Below are 17306 nucleotides of genomic sequence, written 5' to 3' on the forward strand. Positions count from 1 at the left end.
TTAAACGGGCCAAGTCTCAGCCTGGCTACAGAAACACACACATGCCACATCCACATTACAAACTTAAACTGGTTTTATTCACTTAGATGTCACAGCTCCCCAAGGGCACCCCCCAAGGAATGATGGGAACTGTAGTTTGTGCAGGTGCTGAGAAGGTTCTGCCAGATATCCATAGGCCCTTGACAGACCTATGGTTCCCTGAATGCCTCGCAGCAGGGGAGGAGGAAGTGAGCTGCAACCACAAAGCCAATTTAATTTTAGTAGCAAAGATGTACCCAAATACAGAACATGAGAAGTTGTTAGCCTCTCCCGTCTTTGTCTGCAGGTCGATGCAGTGCAGTTAAAGTAAGGACATACTAGGGGAGTCTCTGACAGCTGAGGAGGAGAGTCGCCCCAGCCACTGCAAAGGAAAGGCGTCGTGAAATGCTCATGCATATCCCCCCCAAGGAACTGCCATAGCTGTCTCTGGCTGCTGTTTACACATCACCTTTGCTGTGCTACTGGCACGCCTCTCGAGAATTGCTCCTGTCCACAGCTTTGGCACAAAGGCAGGTTTCTCCAGGATGGACTCTGCTCCAACGCAAATAATAAGTGTCTCTCGCTCTTTTATCAGTAGAAAGCGGCACATCCCATCGATCGCTCTTCGCATTTCCCCGATGCTGCCAAAGGCCAAAGTCTTCAGGAGGAACAGGTAGCTTCCCACTGCCGGAAAATCCGGAACACCTTACGGGACTTCACTGAGAGATTCTGCAGCGTGAAGGAAAGAGGGACATGCTTAAAGCCAACTCCAGCTGTCACATAAATAAGAAGTGAGTAATGTTAGCTGCCTCTGGATGTGTGACGTGGCTGCAAAAAAAGAGAGAAGTGAATGTGATTTTAGGCTGTGTTAATAGAACCGTTGTTTACAAGTAATGGAAAGCCATCGTTCCGCTTGAATCCGTGCTCGTCAGAGCTCATCCGGTGTAGTGCACCCAGCTCTGGCGCCACACTTTAAGGAGGAGGAAGACCAGCCATCCCAACGAAGTGCTCTCCAGAACTGCTGGACTACAATGCTGGCTGGGGCATGCTGGAAGTTGTTGTCTGACACATTTGGGTAGCTCCATATTGAGAAAGAATGATGTAGACAGTGTTTATTTTTTTATATGTATTTCTTTTATTGTGTTTTTAATTTATTTGTTTTAATGCTGTGTTTTAATTCAGATTTTGTTTTTAATCTGGATTTTATTGTTAGCCTTTTTGCGGGGATAGAAAGGTGGGATAGATATCAAATGAATCAATCAACAGGCAAATTAGAACAGTTTTAGGAAAGGACCACAAAAATGTTCAGGGGTATGGAAGACCAGTCCTATGAGGAGGGGTTGAAGGAGCTCAGTACATATAGCCAGCAGAAGAGAAAACCGAAAGGCGCACCAGAGAGCACTCTTCAAATCCCCAGGGGTTCACTGCTTAAAAAAGGACAAAGACTTGTTCTCCACTGTCCCAGAGGACAGGACTAGATTAAATGGGCTTCAGCTCCAGGAGGGTAGATTGCAGTTCACTGTGTGAGAAGACAGCCACTGTGGTGCAGTGGTTAGAGCGTTGGACTGAGGAGACCCTGGTTCTATCCCCAGCTGGCCATGAAGCTCACTGGGAGACTTTGGGCCAGTCATTGACTCTCAGCCTAAAATCAGAACATCAGAAGAGCCCTGCTGGATCAGACCAAGGGTCCATCTAGTCCAGCACTCTGTTCATGCAGTGGCCAACCAGCTGCCTGTGAAAAGCCCACAAGCAGGACATGAGTGCAACAGCACTTTCCTGCCCATGTTCCCCAGCAACTGGTGTACACAGGCATACTGCCTCTGATACTGGCGGTAGTGCATAGCTAATAGCCACTGATAGCCTTCTCCTCCAGGCATTTGTCCAATCCCCAAGCCATCCAAATCAATGGCCATCACGATGTCTTGTGGTAGCACATTCCATGCTTTAAGCTATCTGCTGTGAGAAGAAGTCCTTCCCTTTATCTGTCCTGACTCTCCCACCAATCAGCTTCATGGGATAACCCCACTGGATTTTATTATTTATTTATTTATTTCATTTCTATACCGCCCAATAGCCAAAGCTCTCTAGTACTATGAGACACGGGGAAAGTCTATTCACTTTCTCCACACCACGCATAATTTTGTACACCTCTAGCATGCTGCCTCTGACACTGGAAGTAGCATATAACATCAGGACTAGCAGCTGCTGATAGCCTTCTCACAAGGTTGTTGTGAGGATAAGGTGAAGAGGAGGGGGATCATGTGCTCCTTGGAGGAAAGGCAGGATATAAATGGAACAATAAACAAACAAATAAAACCTGAGCCCCCAGGAGGACAAAAATCAACTGAAAAACCCATGAGATAGTGCTGGGTCAGACTGCTTTGGCCTTGAAGTCCGCTGGGAGACTTTGGGCAGTTTACTAACTCGGCCTAACCTTCCTCACAGGGTTGTTGTGTGGATAAAACAGAGAGGAGGCAGCTCCTTGGAGGAAAGATGGGATATAAATGTAACAAATAGTTAAATAAGAACAGTTCGGGGCAGGTTCATGGGTGAGCGGGCTTCTCCCTCACCGGAGGTCTCCAAGCAGAGGCTGGAGAGCCATCTTTTGGGGATGTTCTAACTCTGGGTTTCCTGCATCAAGGAGGGATTTGAGCTATACTGGCCTGCAAGGCCTCCCTCCACCTCTGTGGGCTACTCGGGAGCTACTAGCTCCCTTTGGCATGGGACACACAGTGGCCACTGGTCTGCCGCAGATCGGATGCATCACCAGAGGGATCACGCCCTGCCCGGTTTTGTACAGCGACGAGGACGCTGGTGGCACCCAAGCGAGCCTCCTCACCTCGGACTCTGCCTCCAGCGGCCGATCCGAGGGCCTGGAAGCCTGGAGAGCCTTCAGGACCACCTGCCATCCGAGATCCGCTGTCCCCTCCGCGTGGTCCCCATCGGCCGCCGTCTCCTTCGCTGCACTGACCCAGGGACACCAGTCGCGGTGCTGGGAGACAGGGTCAAAAAAACTCCGGGAAGATGAGTCCTGATCGGGGAGGAAGGGCAGAAGCATTGGAAATGGGAGGCGGAGGGCAGATCGTCAGCTTGACGGCGGCTCAGAGCCATTGCGGAGAGGAGGAAGACACCCTTCCTGGCCATGCCAGCCGCCACTGTCACCGCAAGAACCAGACCTTGCCAGCACCTGGGGGCACTGGGCTGTCTACCTCTGGTGGACTCTGCAGGCTAGCCTTCTCCAAGGCACCGTGGCACACTCCGGATGTGGTGGAATGCATGGCCAAAGGCTGGGAATGATGGGAGCCGCATTCCAACACACCTGGAGGGCACCACCTTGGAGAAGGCTGCTGTAGACCATACTGAGCCAGCCAGACCACGGCCTGAAGCAGGAGGGGGTGCGTCCGATGTTCCGCCACTCAGAGCGGGGTTGCCTTCTGTCATCAGGACAGGACCGGGGTCTCTCGTTTCGATTTACATACAGCCCGTGATGACTGGCCGGGGAAGGCCACCTGGGGCCCTCTAGACCTTTGAGACTGCAACTCCCATAATCCCCGACCACTGGCCATGCAGGCCAGGGCTGAAGGGAGCTGCAGTCCCAGACGTCTGGGGGCACCTGGCTCACCTGGCCCTGCTGTACAGGTGCTGAAGAAATGACGTGATTTAGAGGTCTACACTAGAGGTCTACACTAGAGGGCCACCCCCCTCCCCCCAATGGGCATGTTGCAGAGGTGCCGAATCTCTGTCAGCCCAGGGGCCAAATTCCATTTCGGAGAAGCTCTAGGAGGCCGCTTTCCAGTGGTGGGTGGGGCCAAAGGCAAAAGGGGTGGGGCCAAACACCAGCATGTTGTAGCTGAAAGTGTCTCTTCCTGCCAGTCCCTCAGCGTTTGGAGGCAGTTCAAGCTTTCAGAATAGGGGGAAACATGCAAGAGCCAGAAAACTACCAAACAACTGGCCGTAGGGGGGAAGTGGGAGCCCCTTGTCGATGTGGGGAAGGGGCCATGACCACCTTGGGAACCCCAAAGGGCCAGACTGGGACCTGAGGTTGGCCAGATTGGGCCCCCTGGCCTGAGGTTCAACACTCCTGGCATAGACATTGGTATGGCTGGACACTGGGGCGGGGGAGAAGGGAGGATACCAGCATGGAGGGCCAGGAAGCTGCGAGAACAGCAGACTGTGAGCTCCATCCCAGGGCCTGAGCCCCAGCCCCAGCTGGAGTCCCACCTCCCAGTCTGCGTTCCCTCCGCTTCCTCTGCCAGGCACTCACCGAGCTGCTAGACGAGCAGAGCCGGGCGCGCTTGGCCCTCCGGTGGGGGCTGGACGGCACCTCTGCTCCCAGGCCGCAGGCCTCGCCTTGCCCCATGCTGCGGGTCACGGGACGGCTCCGGGTGGTGGGGCTCGCCGCGTCAGCGTCGGGGCGCTCCCCAGAGCTACAGCTATCAAAGCTCCGCACGCGGCCGATCACGGGGGAGGGGCTCTTCTCAGGCTACACAGGTGAGGGAAGTGAGGGTTAGCTGGGTCTACTGCACCCCTGTGGCAGTAAGGAGAGGCGCTCAGAAGGGATCCCAGAAAGAAGAGGGGCAAGAATTGTGCCCCCCACACGCACACACATGAGAGGGGCATGCAGGAGAGAGTTTACAGCGGCCTTCTCCCAATCTGGTGCCCTCCAGGTGTTGCAGACTACGACTTCCAGCATTCCTTACCATCAGCCATGCTGGCTGGGGCTGATGGGAGTCAAAGTCCAAAACATCTGGAGAGCACCAGGTTGGAGAAGGTTGTTTTAAAGCTACGGGGAGGTAGATCAGCTTTCAGGAGAAGAAAAAGACCTTGTGCTAGCAGAGCCGAGGAGTGTGGTCAGGCGACGCGGAAGCTCCTTTGGAGCACATGTTGTGTGTGACGACCCGCTCACACTCACAAGTCGCCATTCTGTGGTGCGGCGCTCCCATGGTGAACAGGCACGCCTTGGCAGTGGCCGCTGAAAGTCAGGGATGCAAGTGGCAGAAAGGATGTATCACCTGTAAGTCTGGTCGGACCTTTTGTTTTGCTCACACCGCCGACCTGCCCTCCTTCCTGAAGGGCGTGTTGCGCTCAGGGAGGCGCTTGGGGTCGGCCCTGCCTGACATCCTGAAGCAGACTGGGTGGCTGCACCAGTTTCCCAGGCGAAGGCCTCGAAATGTGCAACCGCTACGTCCTATGTTGGGGGCTAGTTGGGTTTCCACCCCCACAGGAACTCCTGCCATGGTGGCAAAAAGAGCAACCGTTTGGCTTGAAAATAAGTCTCCGGGGAACACATGCCTTCTTCCCAAGTAGAATCACACACCTAGGAGGCTTCCAGGAGGACAATTTCGCTTCCAGGGAAATTTGCCAGCAGTGGGAAGCAGCCCTTCCGGCAAAAACCAGCCATGGGAGGCCGCATGCCCAGCCCTGAGCCAGGGCAAGGTGTTGACGTTAGAGCCAACATTTGGTTTATTTCATGGGCTGCAATTCAATGTCCTGTGTGGGGCTGATGGGAGTTGCAGCCCAACACATCTGGAGGACACCAGGTTGAGGGAAGGCGGATCCAGATGGCCTGAGAGAGATGGAAGGCACATGAACACAGATTTTTGCTGGAGGCAGAAAAAACAAAAGGGCAGAGATTCCAAAGAGGAAACAGCCACAACATTTCATCAACAGCAGAGCAACCTTCACACACACACACACACACAGTGAATCCACCGTAAGGGTGAAAAGCAGCCTGAGAATAGATCGTCACCCCCTCCAGGTTAGAGCCACAGTGCTGGAGGCCTACCTGCTCAGCCCCCAAGGGGAAGCTGGTGTCCTGGCTCCGGGTGATCATCCGGCGTGGAGATGTGGGCACTGTGGGGCCTTTGTCAGGGTGCCCATCTGCAGGTGCGATGGGCGTGCTGGTGAGGGCCAGGGGGAGCTCTGTCTCCAGTATGGCAGACTCCATCTGGTGGAAGGCCCACAACCCCACCTTCCTCATGCAGCGGCAACAGGTGATCAGGGGGAGATGGACAGATCCAGTAGAGGGGCTAGGTGGCGAACAGCACGGAAGATGCAAAAGTCAGAGAAAAGAACAGAAAAAGAGCCAGGGGCCACAGCAAACACACTCCGTATCAATACAGAATTGTGACACTATGCAGCCCACTCTGACCTGGTTCCCTCCGGTTGTTTTGGACTGCAGTTCCCATCGCCCCCAGCCAGCATAGCCAGTGGTCAAGGGTGCTGGGAGCTGTAGTTCAAAACATCTGGAGGGCACCAGGTTGGGGAAGGCTGCTGTACATCACAGAATCATAGAACAGTAGGGTTGGAAGGGGCCTACAAGGCCATCGAGTCCAACCCCCTGCTCAATGCAGGAATCCAAGTCAGAGCATCCCCGACAGACGGCTGTCCAGCCTCGTCTTGAATTTGGCACAAAGCCCTGTGCTTCCTAAATGGCTGCAGACTCAACTCGCTGAATGAGAAACTGGTGGGCCAGGGAAGGACCACAGTGCTGGGTAGAGTTCGTGGCCTTATACGAGGCCAGGCTATGTGTCCATCTACCCTGCTGCTGCCTACTCTGGCTGGCCAACCTTTTGAAAAGGTCTCACACAAAGACCTTCCCATCACCTGTGACCTGTTCCTTTTACTCGGCAATGCCAGGGATCGAGGCCGGTGCCTTCTGGGAGCAATGCGTGTGGCCCTCACCACTGAGCTATGCTTTGCAGACGGGAGGCCCTGGCTCCAATCCCTGCCATCGCCAGTGAAAAGACCCTGGAGAGCACCTGCCAGTCAGAGCCGGCCATAGTGGGCTGGAGGTGCTTGACGCTGCTTCAGGCAGGCCTATTTGTAAATTATTTCGCTAGCCAGTGCAGCAGTTCAAACCAGAGCAGTGAGCTAGGGCACCTTGCCCACACGACCCACTGAAATCCGAATCCCAGCACTGCCACGAATTCACTGGATGGCCTTTGGCAAGCCACTCCCTTTCAGCCTCAGTCATGCGTCTACAAGAAGCTGCCTGATACCAAGTCAGACCTCTCATCCATCTAGCCCAGTATTGTCAACACTGACTGGCAGCAGCGGCTCTCCAGGGTTTCAGGCAGGAGTTTTTCCAGCCCTACCTGGAGATGCTGGGGGTCGAACTGGGGACTCTCTGCATGAGGAGCATGTGCTCTGCCACTGAGCTGCGGTCCCTCCATCTCGCTCTAAAGACTTGCCTGTCACTTGTTACCTGATCCTTTTTGCTGGAGATCCCAAGGACTAAAGCTGGGACCTTTTTCATATAATGCAAGTGCTCTATCAACAAGCAATGAACTTCACAGCATTAACAGCTTTTGTAATTTCTAATTTTCTAACTGAAAGCCGAGACTCTCAGGATGTGGGGTTCTGTGCCAAATACCAAGGCGCTTCTCTGCCCAAATCCCGGAGGCTGCTACATACCAACCCACCTCTGGGTTTTAGGGCTAACATCTGCATGACACCACCTCTCCTGCTTCCTTTCAACTTCCAGCATTATGCACGGTGTGGAGAAAGTGGGCAGGGAAACATTTTTCTCCCTCTTGCGTAATACTAGAACCCAATGGGGTCATCCCATGAAGCTGTTGGGCGGGAGGGAGCTGTTACACTCATGTCCTGCTTGTGGGTTTCCCGTGGGCAGCTGGTTGGCCACTGCATGAACAGAATGTTGGACTAGATCCAGCATGGCCCTTCTGAGGTTCTTACGATGTTGGTGCAGTCACTGAGAAAGCCCCGTCTATTGTCACCATCAGCCCTGCTGATGTAGTGAAGAAGCCCTGCACCCTAGGTGAGATGTAGTGAAGAAGCCTGTCCTTTTATCTCTCCTGAAGCTCCCACCAATCAGCTTCATGGGATGACCTCATTTGGCTCTAGTATTATGAGAGAAGGAGAAAAATGTAGCCTCCCTTGAGTTGCGTATCAGCACTAAAAGGACAGAAATTTCTCTCTCTCCATCTCCAGGCATTCCAAACTGCCGCTCCTGGTATCCATTTAACAGCACAGCTACTGATGAGGGCAGAAACCAAAACGTTTAGCTAAAAAAATATTTTTAAATACTCTGTTGTCAGTCTTTCTATCTTTCTTACACACACTCACACACACACACACACACCAGTGCAATCAATCAATCTCTTCCTGTATTTAACCTGGCCTTCATTTCTCTTTCCCTCCTCTCCCTTTCTTGTCTCCCTTGTGTCAGATTTATACTGTAAGCCCCTTGGGGCAGAGACCCATCATCTTGTACTCAGTAGAATGCCATGCCCAGGCTGCAAAGCAGAGGGAGAGAAGTGAAGCAGGGCTATTCCAGCACTTCTGCTGAGAGATCAGTGGCCTTTGGCTCTCCTTTGACTGTCACCTAGCTGGCGGCCATGCCACCGGATTGTCTGAACTGTTTCCATCCCAGGTGGTTGTGATAAGAACTGTCACTTGAAGAACTAGTGCCAGAGCCTGGGTTTTTCCTTCTCTCTCCCCATCCTGTCTTCCTTGTGTGCCATGTCTTTTAGATTGTAAGCCCAAGGGCAAAGACGGTCTTACTACCGATCATTGTAAGTTGCTCTGGGAGGCTTTGGGGCTAAAGAGAGGGGTTGAAAATAATTTAAATAAATACATACATAAATGTGGTATCATACAAGTGATGACGATGAGGGCAACTGTGGCACCCCTTGCATAGCAGAGTACGAGAATGAGCAGGGACCCATAGCTGCAATTTGGGGAGCTTTGTAAATGAACTTGACTTCTTCTGATTCCAGCTGCATACGTACCTACTAGTCCAGCCACAGAGGGCCAAGATGCAAGCAGTGATGTGGATTTGAAGAAGATCCGAAGCGCGCTTGATGGGCGTCTTCTCACCCTCAGTTTTGCAGTCAATGTCTTCAATCAGCTGCAGGAGCAGGCTGATCTTCTCTTCCGTCAAGGACTGGGAAACCAAGCAACCAACCGACAAAACACAGTGAGTTTACACAGCTCTTACAGAGAGTACCTTTCTCCATTTGGGTGCCTAGATTTGGGGGCAGATTTCGGTACCTAGATTCGAGTGCAGGCAACTCTAATGCCTACGCCACAAAACCCCCTGCACTTCCCAAACTGAAAAGTGGGGAGCAGAATTCTCTCCAGTTTCATGGAAGGGGGACAGGAGAAAAACAAAACAGATACCCACAGGGAAGAGATTCTGCCCTCCTTCAGTCCCTGACATTACCTATTAAAAAAAGGGGTGGGTAACTTGTGGCCCTCCAGATGTTTTGCCTCTAGAACTCCCATCAGCTCTAGCTAGCATAGCCGGGGGGGGGGGGGAGTTGTAGGCCCAAACGTCTGGTGGGCCACAAGACATGGGCAGCCTCTTCCTTCCCCATGGTTTCTTCTAATTCCCTTTTCAAGCCGTCTAAGCCTATGGCCATTACCACATGTTGTGACAGAAAATCCCATAAGTTAGTTATGCACTATGCAAATAAATTATTTCTGTTCTCTGCCCTGGGTCCATCGCCCACTGGATGATGCCAAGATCTACAAGTACAAGAGAAAAACATATCCTTGCCCACTTTCTCTTTTAATAATTTTGCTGGCTGAGATTTGACCTCCAGCCTGCCTGGACCATGTTCTCCTCACACTCCATTTGTACAGGGCCTTGATCCTTGTGAGAGGAACCTGATTGTGTCTGGCCCCCAATGCTCTGCTCCTCTCGTTTACACAACAACCATCAATGAGCATGTGCTGTGCTGAGCGCACAGTAGTGCTTCCACAGAACGTGTGGGCTTTACTTTTAGAAGGGAGGTGCTGAGACTCATAAGAGCATAAGAAGAGCCATGCTGGATCCGACCAAGGGTCCATCTAGTCCAGCACTGTGTTCACACAGTGGCCAACCAGCTGTCAACCAGGAACCCACAAGCAGGACAGGAGCACAACAGCACCCTCCTGTCCATGTTCCCCAGCAACTGGTGTACATAGGCAGACTGTCTCTGATCCTGGAGTTGGCATACAGTCATCAGGACTAGTAGCTCTCAATAGCCTTCTCCTCCAGGAATTTGTCTAACCCCCTTTTAAAGCCACCCAAACTGGTGGCCATCACCACATCTTGTGGGAGTGAATTCCAGTTTTAAGTATGCACTGTGTGAAGAAGTCCTCCCTTTGATCTGTCCTGAACCTCCCACCCATCCATTTCATGGGATGACCCCAGGTTCTAGTACTTTGAGAGAGGGAGAAAAATGTCTCCTTATCCACATTCTCCACACCATGCATCATTTTCTACACTTCTATCATGTCTCCCCTGACCCTCCTTTTTTCCACGCTAAACAATCCCAGCTGTTGAAACCTTCCCCCATAGGGGAGTTGCTCCAGCCCCTTGACCATTTTAGTTGTCCTTTTCTGCACTTCTTTTAGGTGTGCTGACCAGAACTGTACAAAGTATTCCAGGTGTGGTCTCACCATAGATTTGTATTGGGGCAGTATCATACTGGCAGTTTTATTCTGAATTCCTTTCCTAACTATGCCTAACATGGAGTTTGCCTTTTTTTAGCCACACACTGGGCTGACATCTTCATTGAGCTGTCCACCACAACCCCAAGATCCCTTTCCCGCTCAGTCACCACTAGCTCAGATCCCATCAGGCTATACTTGAAGTTGGGATGTTTTGCCCCGGCGTGCTTCACTTTGCACTTGCTCACATTGAACCGCATGTGATGTTTGGATGCCCATTCTCTCAGTTTGGAGAGATCCTTTTGGAGCGCCTCACAATCCCTTTTTGTTTTGACTGCCCAAGCCAGACCACCTCCTCTCTGCCTGGGAGAGGCCTCACCCCTAATCCAAGTACATGGGGCTTATTTAGTTACTTGGTGGTAAGGGAAGGGCACCCTTCACACACTCAGAGGCAGCCTTCCCCAGCTTGGCACCCTCCAGATGCATTGGACTACAACACCCATACAGCTATGATGGCTGGGGGGTTATAGGTGTTGTAGTCCAATGCATCAGGAAGGTGCCAGGTTGGAAAAGGCTGCTCAAAGGTATTTTAGTATTACTGCCCCGCCCCCACCCCCCTCCAGCAGGACCACCCGTCGATCGCAGGAGAACCTACCATGCTTTTGAGGTCTTCCGGTTTCAGCGAGGGCAGCTGAAGCTCCAGCTGGCACAGGCTTTGAAAGCGCTCCAGAAAGTCGCTGAACAGAGCCAGGGGCTCATCGACCAGCAAGACTGAAAAGCGATCTAGCCAAAAGCAAAAGAAGCAGAAGTCTCAGGCCAGGGGACCATCAAATCATTTGGTCTCCAGACCGGCCTTCCCCAACCTGGCGCCCTTCAGATGTGCTGGACTGCAAATCCCATCATTCTCAATCAACATGGCCATGTCTAGACATTTGCAAGTAAGGCATGAACTACTCGAACCAAGCTCCCCCTGAAAGCATCTCTTCCCTGCAAAGGGAGCGAGCGTCCACAGCAGGAACACCCTATTTTCAGGAACATCCTATTTTCTCCTCCGCACAAAGGGAGTGAGCGTCCACAGCAGGAACACCCTATTTTCAGCTGCAAGTTGCCTCTTGGCACAGACTTGCTCCTCTCCTCACATCTGCTCCCACAAATCAGGGTGCGCCAGCGCTTACCTGGGCAGGGACTGTCTGGCCAGAAGCAGAACTTCTCGTGAGCAGCCGACAGAGCTCTCCTCAGCTCCAAGCACCTCTCCTTGTCTGGAAAGCAAACGCACAGCCTGGAACACTGAGGATCTCCTGAAGGCAGGGAACAACCCCGAGAAAGCCTCGAGACGTTCCCGACACTAGCTAAGCGACACAGGTTCCTGTGCCCGTAGTCGATAACCCCAGACCAAAGGAGGTGTCGCTAAAATTGCTGCACCCTCTTCCTCAGTTTAGGAACATCGGAAGCCACCTTGTGCAGACTCTGAACTCTGGTCCACCCGGCCCAGGATGGTCTCCCCTAACCCACCGCCTGCTACCTTCCCCAACCTGGTGCCCTCCAGATGTGTTCGACTCCCACTCCTATCAGCCCCAGTCAGCAGGGCCACTGACACAGGACTCCCAGCCCAGAGCCACACCCACTCCGCGTAAGCACTGCCACTGCACCAGGGGCTCCCAAACCATCCGCTGGGGCCAAGTGGGAGCTTGGGTGATATTGTGGCTAAGGGCGCAATCCTATGCATGTTTAGACAGGAAAAAGTCCTAAAACTCCCAGCATTTTCCAGCCAGCTATGTTGGCTGGGGAATGCTGGGAATTTTAGGACTTTTTTTCTGTCTAAACATGCATAGGATTGCACCCAAGGAGACTGAGCTGTGAACCGGGAATTCTTCTGGTTTGGAAACTTGCCTCTGCCCTGACCTCGCTAGCTCCCCATAGGGCAGGGGTGGTGAACCTCAAGCCTGTGGGTCTAATCCAGCCTGCTTGGGGTCCCAATCCAACTCTCTGGGATTTCTCAGATAACCCTGCCCCCTTTCCCCCAACCATCAATTGCCTGGTGGCTTCCCGGCTTTGGTGCAGTTTTCCCCCATGTTAAAAGGTTGAAATGCCTCTCCCAAGGCTGAGTTACTGCCAGTAAAAGCTTTAAGGAAAAAACATGCTGGCGTTTTGGTATATTTGACCCCACCGTCTTTGCCTTCAGTCCCACCCACTGCGGGCATGTGGCCACTGAGAGCTTTTCTGAAATGGAATTTGGCCGTCAGGCTGAAAGTGGTTGCCCCCACTCCCCGCCCCGCCCTAGGGACGCCCCCCCTCAGCATCAGGCCCACCTGAGGGATAACAGGATAATAATAACGCTGACCTGCATGCATGTTGTTGTAAGGACGGCAACTGCACGCATTTGAAAGTGCTGCGAAAATGCCAATCCATAAATTATTATTTATTATTGCTACTACCACCACTGTTGCTGCCATGTCTGCCGCCCTGAGCCCGCTGGAGAAAGGGATAAGACTCATACGTGGCAGACGGATAAATAGAAAAGCAAACCCGGAGCTGTGCATAGTCTGCACAACTGTTTTAGCCATTTGTTGCTAAGAAAAGCGCAGAGCTGCATGCATTGTGCCAACTGAGTCAATGCGCTTGATTTGTGCTAGTCATGAAAAGAACCCTGAAATCCAGTCCCCTGACCTATTGGAATGTAACTGAACTGCCCCCACTCTGCCCTGGCTTCTGATTTTACTGGGCATTGATCACACACATTCAAGTCCATCTTCTTGGCCATAAGGGCTAGGAACTTGCTTTGTGAGTTGTTTTTAAATGAAAGCTGCAGTTATTAGGAAGTTCCATTCTCTGCCTAAACTCCACACTTCGGCAGCACAAACACAAGACTGCACAATGCACAGCGGCCTTCCGAGGCGTGCTTTTTGATTTTAACGGACCGGAGCGGCAGGCCCTGAAGCTCTTACACTTGCTGAAGTCGAATGCCAGCTGCAGACTGGCACAGAGGTAGGCCTGGCAGCTAGCGCACTTCAACATGTCACACTCGACGTTGGTCCATCCGTACTTGGCACAGATCAGGGGAGACAACTCGTGGGGCTTGCCTGCCCACTTGAGGGAGTGCTTGTGTCAAGGGGCGATACTCGTCAGGGTTCAGACTCAAGGCTTGGTCCCCCAAGCTACTCCCATGTGTCCAGCATCAAACCAGGACTGCAAACCTTACACTGCAGGGGTGCAGATCTATTTTAGGGGTGTAGGGGTATATTTGCCCCCCCTATCTTTGGTCCCTCCCCCTTTTGCCTTCGGCTCTGCCTACCACTGGAATGAAGCCCCTGAAAGCTTCTCTGGAATGGGATCCAGCCTCTTTGGCTGGAAGAGGCTCTGCACCCGTTACACCGAACCAGACTTTTGATCCATCCAGCTCAGTATTGTTGACATGGACTGGCAGCAGCAGTCCCTGTTTCAGGCTGGATTTTTCCAGCTCTGCCTGGAGATGCTGGGGATCAAACCAGGGGCCTTCTGCATGCAAAGCAGGGGCTCTGCCACTGAGCCATGGCCCCTCCCCAAACTCAGAGTTTCGCTCAACTGTCTCTGCAGATTACAGGCCGTCCCGATTCCTGATTGACATGGGGCCTACATAAAACTTCCCAGATGGACGAACCCTGCTCCATCTACATTGCTCAAGTGCCAGGACTTGTCTCCCTGCTGTATCTTCTCCAGCCCTGGCTCCCGTCCTCCCTAGCCCACTCCTTGCCCTACTGGCAAACTGTCTTCCCACTCAAGACTGCCATTCAAGCAGCTACTCACTCACCCAACCAACTGAACACGACCACTCTTATTAAGTAGGAATCCCACCCATCTGCCAGCTCTCAAAGCCCAAAATGGGACAAGACCCACTGGTCGACATGGCTCTTGACTATCAGAGAGTTCCTTCACTCCATCCCACCTCCCACCACCAGTTTATTTTATTTATTTATTTATTGCATTTATACCCCGCCTTTCTCCCTCTCGCAAGGATCTCAAGGCGGCTTACATTATCCTCCTCCTCACCGTTGTATCTTCACAACAACAACCCTGTGAGGTAGGTTGGGCTGAGAGTCTGTGACTGGCCCAAAGTCACCCAGTGAGCTTCCATGGCCAAGTGGGGACTAGAACCCGGATCTCCCGGCTCCCAGTCCGTCACTCTCACCACTACACTACACAGTGACACAACAGCCTCAGAAACGGGACAAAAAAAGATATGGTAAATGTTTCCACTCGACTGAAGTAGGCTTCTTTGCTGGTGGCTTCGAAAGGCAGCTCATCCGCCTGGGGAGACCCATTCACTACTTCGTATAAGGCAGAGGAATCTTTTCTGAAAGTCAAATAACAGGCCGTAAGATAAGATGATTTGCTGTTCATGGTGGCAATGGTTTTCCGTTCACCTCCCCACCGCAAGCCCCCCCCCCCAATTATACACACCTACAACTGACCTGCAATTAACCAAGGCCCGCAGTCTCCATCCACTGACCCAGTGTCTTAACTTTGACAGTAATAAGAACTGGATAAAACATGTCAAACCTAGAGCTTGTTCCATTTTCACAGTCACTGTGAAGAATGCCTTTCTTTTTAAAAATCCATACCAGCTTCTGAATATTGTTACTGTGGCATGTAAATGGCAATCATATTCAAATGGCCTGTTCCTAGGAACAGATGCAGACTTTAAAATATGTGTTTTTATTTTTCATCCAGCACCAACATTGGGCTCAGTCTCTGTAGACACTTATTTATTAGTCAGAAACCACCCGGTAAGTCCATGGCTGCTTTGGGAAAATAGAACAGGGGATAGAATCATAGAGTCGAAGGAACCTTGGAGATCATCTAGTCCAATCCCCTGCACTGCAGGGTGCAGCCTAGAGATGTAAAATTTCTGGAAATTTTGAAGTCATGCGGGGGAAAACATTTTCCCCCCGTGGGGAACCTTGTCAAATGCTTTGCTGAAATCAAGATATACTATGTCCACAGCCTCCCCATCATCTATCAAACTAGTAACTCTATCACAAAAGGAGATAAGGTTGGTCTGGCATGATTTATTTAGTTTCCTGGATCTACCTTTCCCCCCTTCTTGAAGATGGGGGCAACATTTGCCCATCTCCAGTCTTTCAACATCTCACCTGTTCTCTGGGAGCTCTCAAAGATTACAGAAAGCTGCTCTGAAATAACTGAGCAGGGATGTAATACATCCAGGGATGTAATTCATCTGACCCTGGAGATCAGAACTCACTTAGGGAGCAATCCTATCTAGATAGGCAACTGCCTATCCAAAGCAGGGCAGGAGAAGCATGGAGGGGATCGTTCCCTCCGTGCTTCTCCTGCCCTGCTTTTTCGGCTAGAGAGCCGATTGCAGGTGTCTAGCCACGGGTGAACAGAGCGGGGAAGGAGGCTGCTGTACAACACATAGGATGTATTGTACAGGCAGTTATGCCCTCCCGCCCTGGAACGCCCCTAGCCACGCCCCTTTCTGGCTGCTCCGTGCTCCTCTTGTGAGCGTGGAGGATGGGGCTGTTCCGCGCTGCCTCCAAGGCAGCGTGGAAGACGAGGGAGCTCAGTTCTCCAGGAACTGACCTCGGAGTGCGGGCTCCGAGGTTGGTTCCTGGAAAACAACATATCCCATGGTGGTCTAGCCGCTGTCTAGCGGCCATAGGATTGCTCCCTCCAAGTAGCTAAGTGCTCTCTAACCATGTTCTTTTGGATTCTGAGCTACAAATCCCTCCGTATATCATTTGTTCTACTTGTCCCAGGTTGAACACATCCCTTGTGGGAGAAGACTGAGGCAAAATAGGAGCTGAATAGTTCCATCTTGGATGCCTGTCACCTTCACATCCCACTTGTGAGCTTCCCAGAGGCCAGCAGCTGGAAACAGAATGATACACAAGTGGTCCTTTGATCTTATCGAGGGGGGCAGTTCTTCTGAGCTGGCACTCCACCTATACAGGAACCCAGGTAGCATGAAGTCAGACCATTGGGCCATCTAGCCCAGTACTGTCAACACTGACCGGCAGCAGCTCTCCAGGGTTTCAGGCAAGATTCCTTCCTAGCCTTACCTGGAGAAGCCAGGGTTTGGACCTGGGACCTTCTACGTGCAAAGCAGGTGCTCTACCACTGAGCTACATCCCTCCCATAGCTACAGTTCCTCCCATGAGGTCCTTGAATCCGAGCTCCCCCAGCTTGAAAATTAGCAATTCTTTTCCTCCGAAGGGTGCCTACTTTTCTGCAAGGTGCCAAGAAGAGTGCTCAGAAAACGGTGCTGCTAACCAGAGTATCCCTCAAGAGAGCTAATCGCCCCTCTCCGAAGTACCACGGCTTCCATATCCAAGTCCCCCGCCCCGCCTTCTCCTCAGCTAGGTCCCTGGATGCCCTGACCCCGCCATCGCCCTCCCCGCTTGGTCTGCGGGAGCATCAGGGACAATCCGCCTTCCACCAAGAGCAGGCGACCGAGGCCATTCGCATTTGCAGTGCGCAGGGGAGGCGGGTGCGAGCTGGCTCCCTCCCGCCTCCCCGCTCACCCTTCCAGGCTGCCCTCCTCGGGGGCGATCCCCCCATCGATCAGCTCGCGGATCTTCTGCGGGGTGATGGCCGGGGACTTGGCTTTGCCCCCCAAATCGCCCTCCTCGTTATCCGCGGCAGGAGCAGCAACCGCAAGGCTGGGCGCCGCCATGTTGGTCCCTCCTCTAAAACTTCCCCCCGCCCCCTCCACCAAATAAAACGGGAACTTAAGGTCCGGAGAAAATTCGCTCCCGGACCCCATCGCTGCTCTCAACGCCTGGGTCTCTCGGAGGAATGGCGGGGTGGGTAGTAAAGGAGGGTAGTAGCTACCTTCTTGATCGGCTAGCCAGCAGCGTCCCAGCGTCCAGGCTGGACAGGGCGGCAGG

The 17306-nt window shown here is 52.5% G+C and overlaps 1 protein-coding gene across 2 annotated transcripts; it reads right to left on the reverse strand.

Annotated features, from left to right (window-relative positions):
• Positions 1-55: 55 nt before the first annotated feature.
• ZC3HC1 (zinc finger C3HC-type containing 1) lies at positions 56-17107 on the reverse strand. 2 transcript variants are annotated; one of them, XM_084808972.1, is made up of 10 exons: positions 16941-17107; positions 14638-14749; positions 13365-13515; positions 11595-11678; positions 11075-11202; positions 8772-8926; positions 5804-6047; positions 4283-4501; positions 2858-3049; positions 56-747 (listed from the first exon to the last, which is right to left on the reverse strand). In XM_084808972.1, exons 1-10 carry the CDS (start codon positions 17090-17092, stop codon positions 679-681), a joined length of 1506 nt encoding a protein of 501 aa, XP_084665098.1. In that variant the 5' UTR covers positions 17093-17107; the 3' UTR covers positions 56-678. The 2 variants fall into 2 exon arrangements, with proteins under 2 accessions (XP_084665098.1, XP_084665099.1); XM_084808973.1 differs by having other exon boundaries at positions 56-846.
• Between the last annotated feature and the right edge of the window lie 199 nt (positions 17108-17306).

Source organism: Heloderma suspectum, chromosome 7 (assembly GCF_057233095.1).
Source record: "Heloderma suspectum isolate Gila_16-S chromosome 7, 16-S_ref, whole genome shotgun sequence".
Classification (NCBI taxonomy): domain Eukaryota; kingdom Metazoa; phylum Chordata; class Lepidosauria; order Squamata; family Helodermatidae; genus Heloderma; species Heloderma suspectum.

Bases quoted from the DNA above. Each gene is read 5' to 3' on its own strand.
- ZC3HC1 (XM_084808972.1), bottom strand. From the start codon at position 17,092: ATGGCGGCGCCCAGCCTTGCGGTTGCTGCTCCTGCCGCGGATAACGAG. The intron at 13,516-14,637 runs ATATCTTTTTTT...TGACACAAGCAC, and splicing joins GTCGAGTGGAAACATTTACC to TCCCTCAAGTGGGCAGGCAA. The intron at 3,050-4,282 runs GTGAGTGCCTGG...CTCCCCGATCAG, and splicing joins TCTGCTCGTCTAGCAGCTCG to GACTCATCTTCCCGGAGTTT.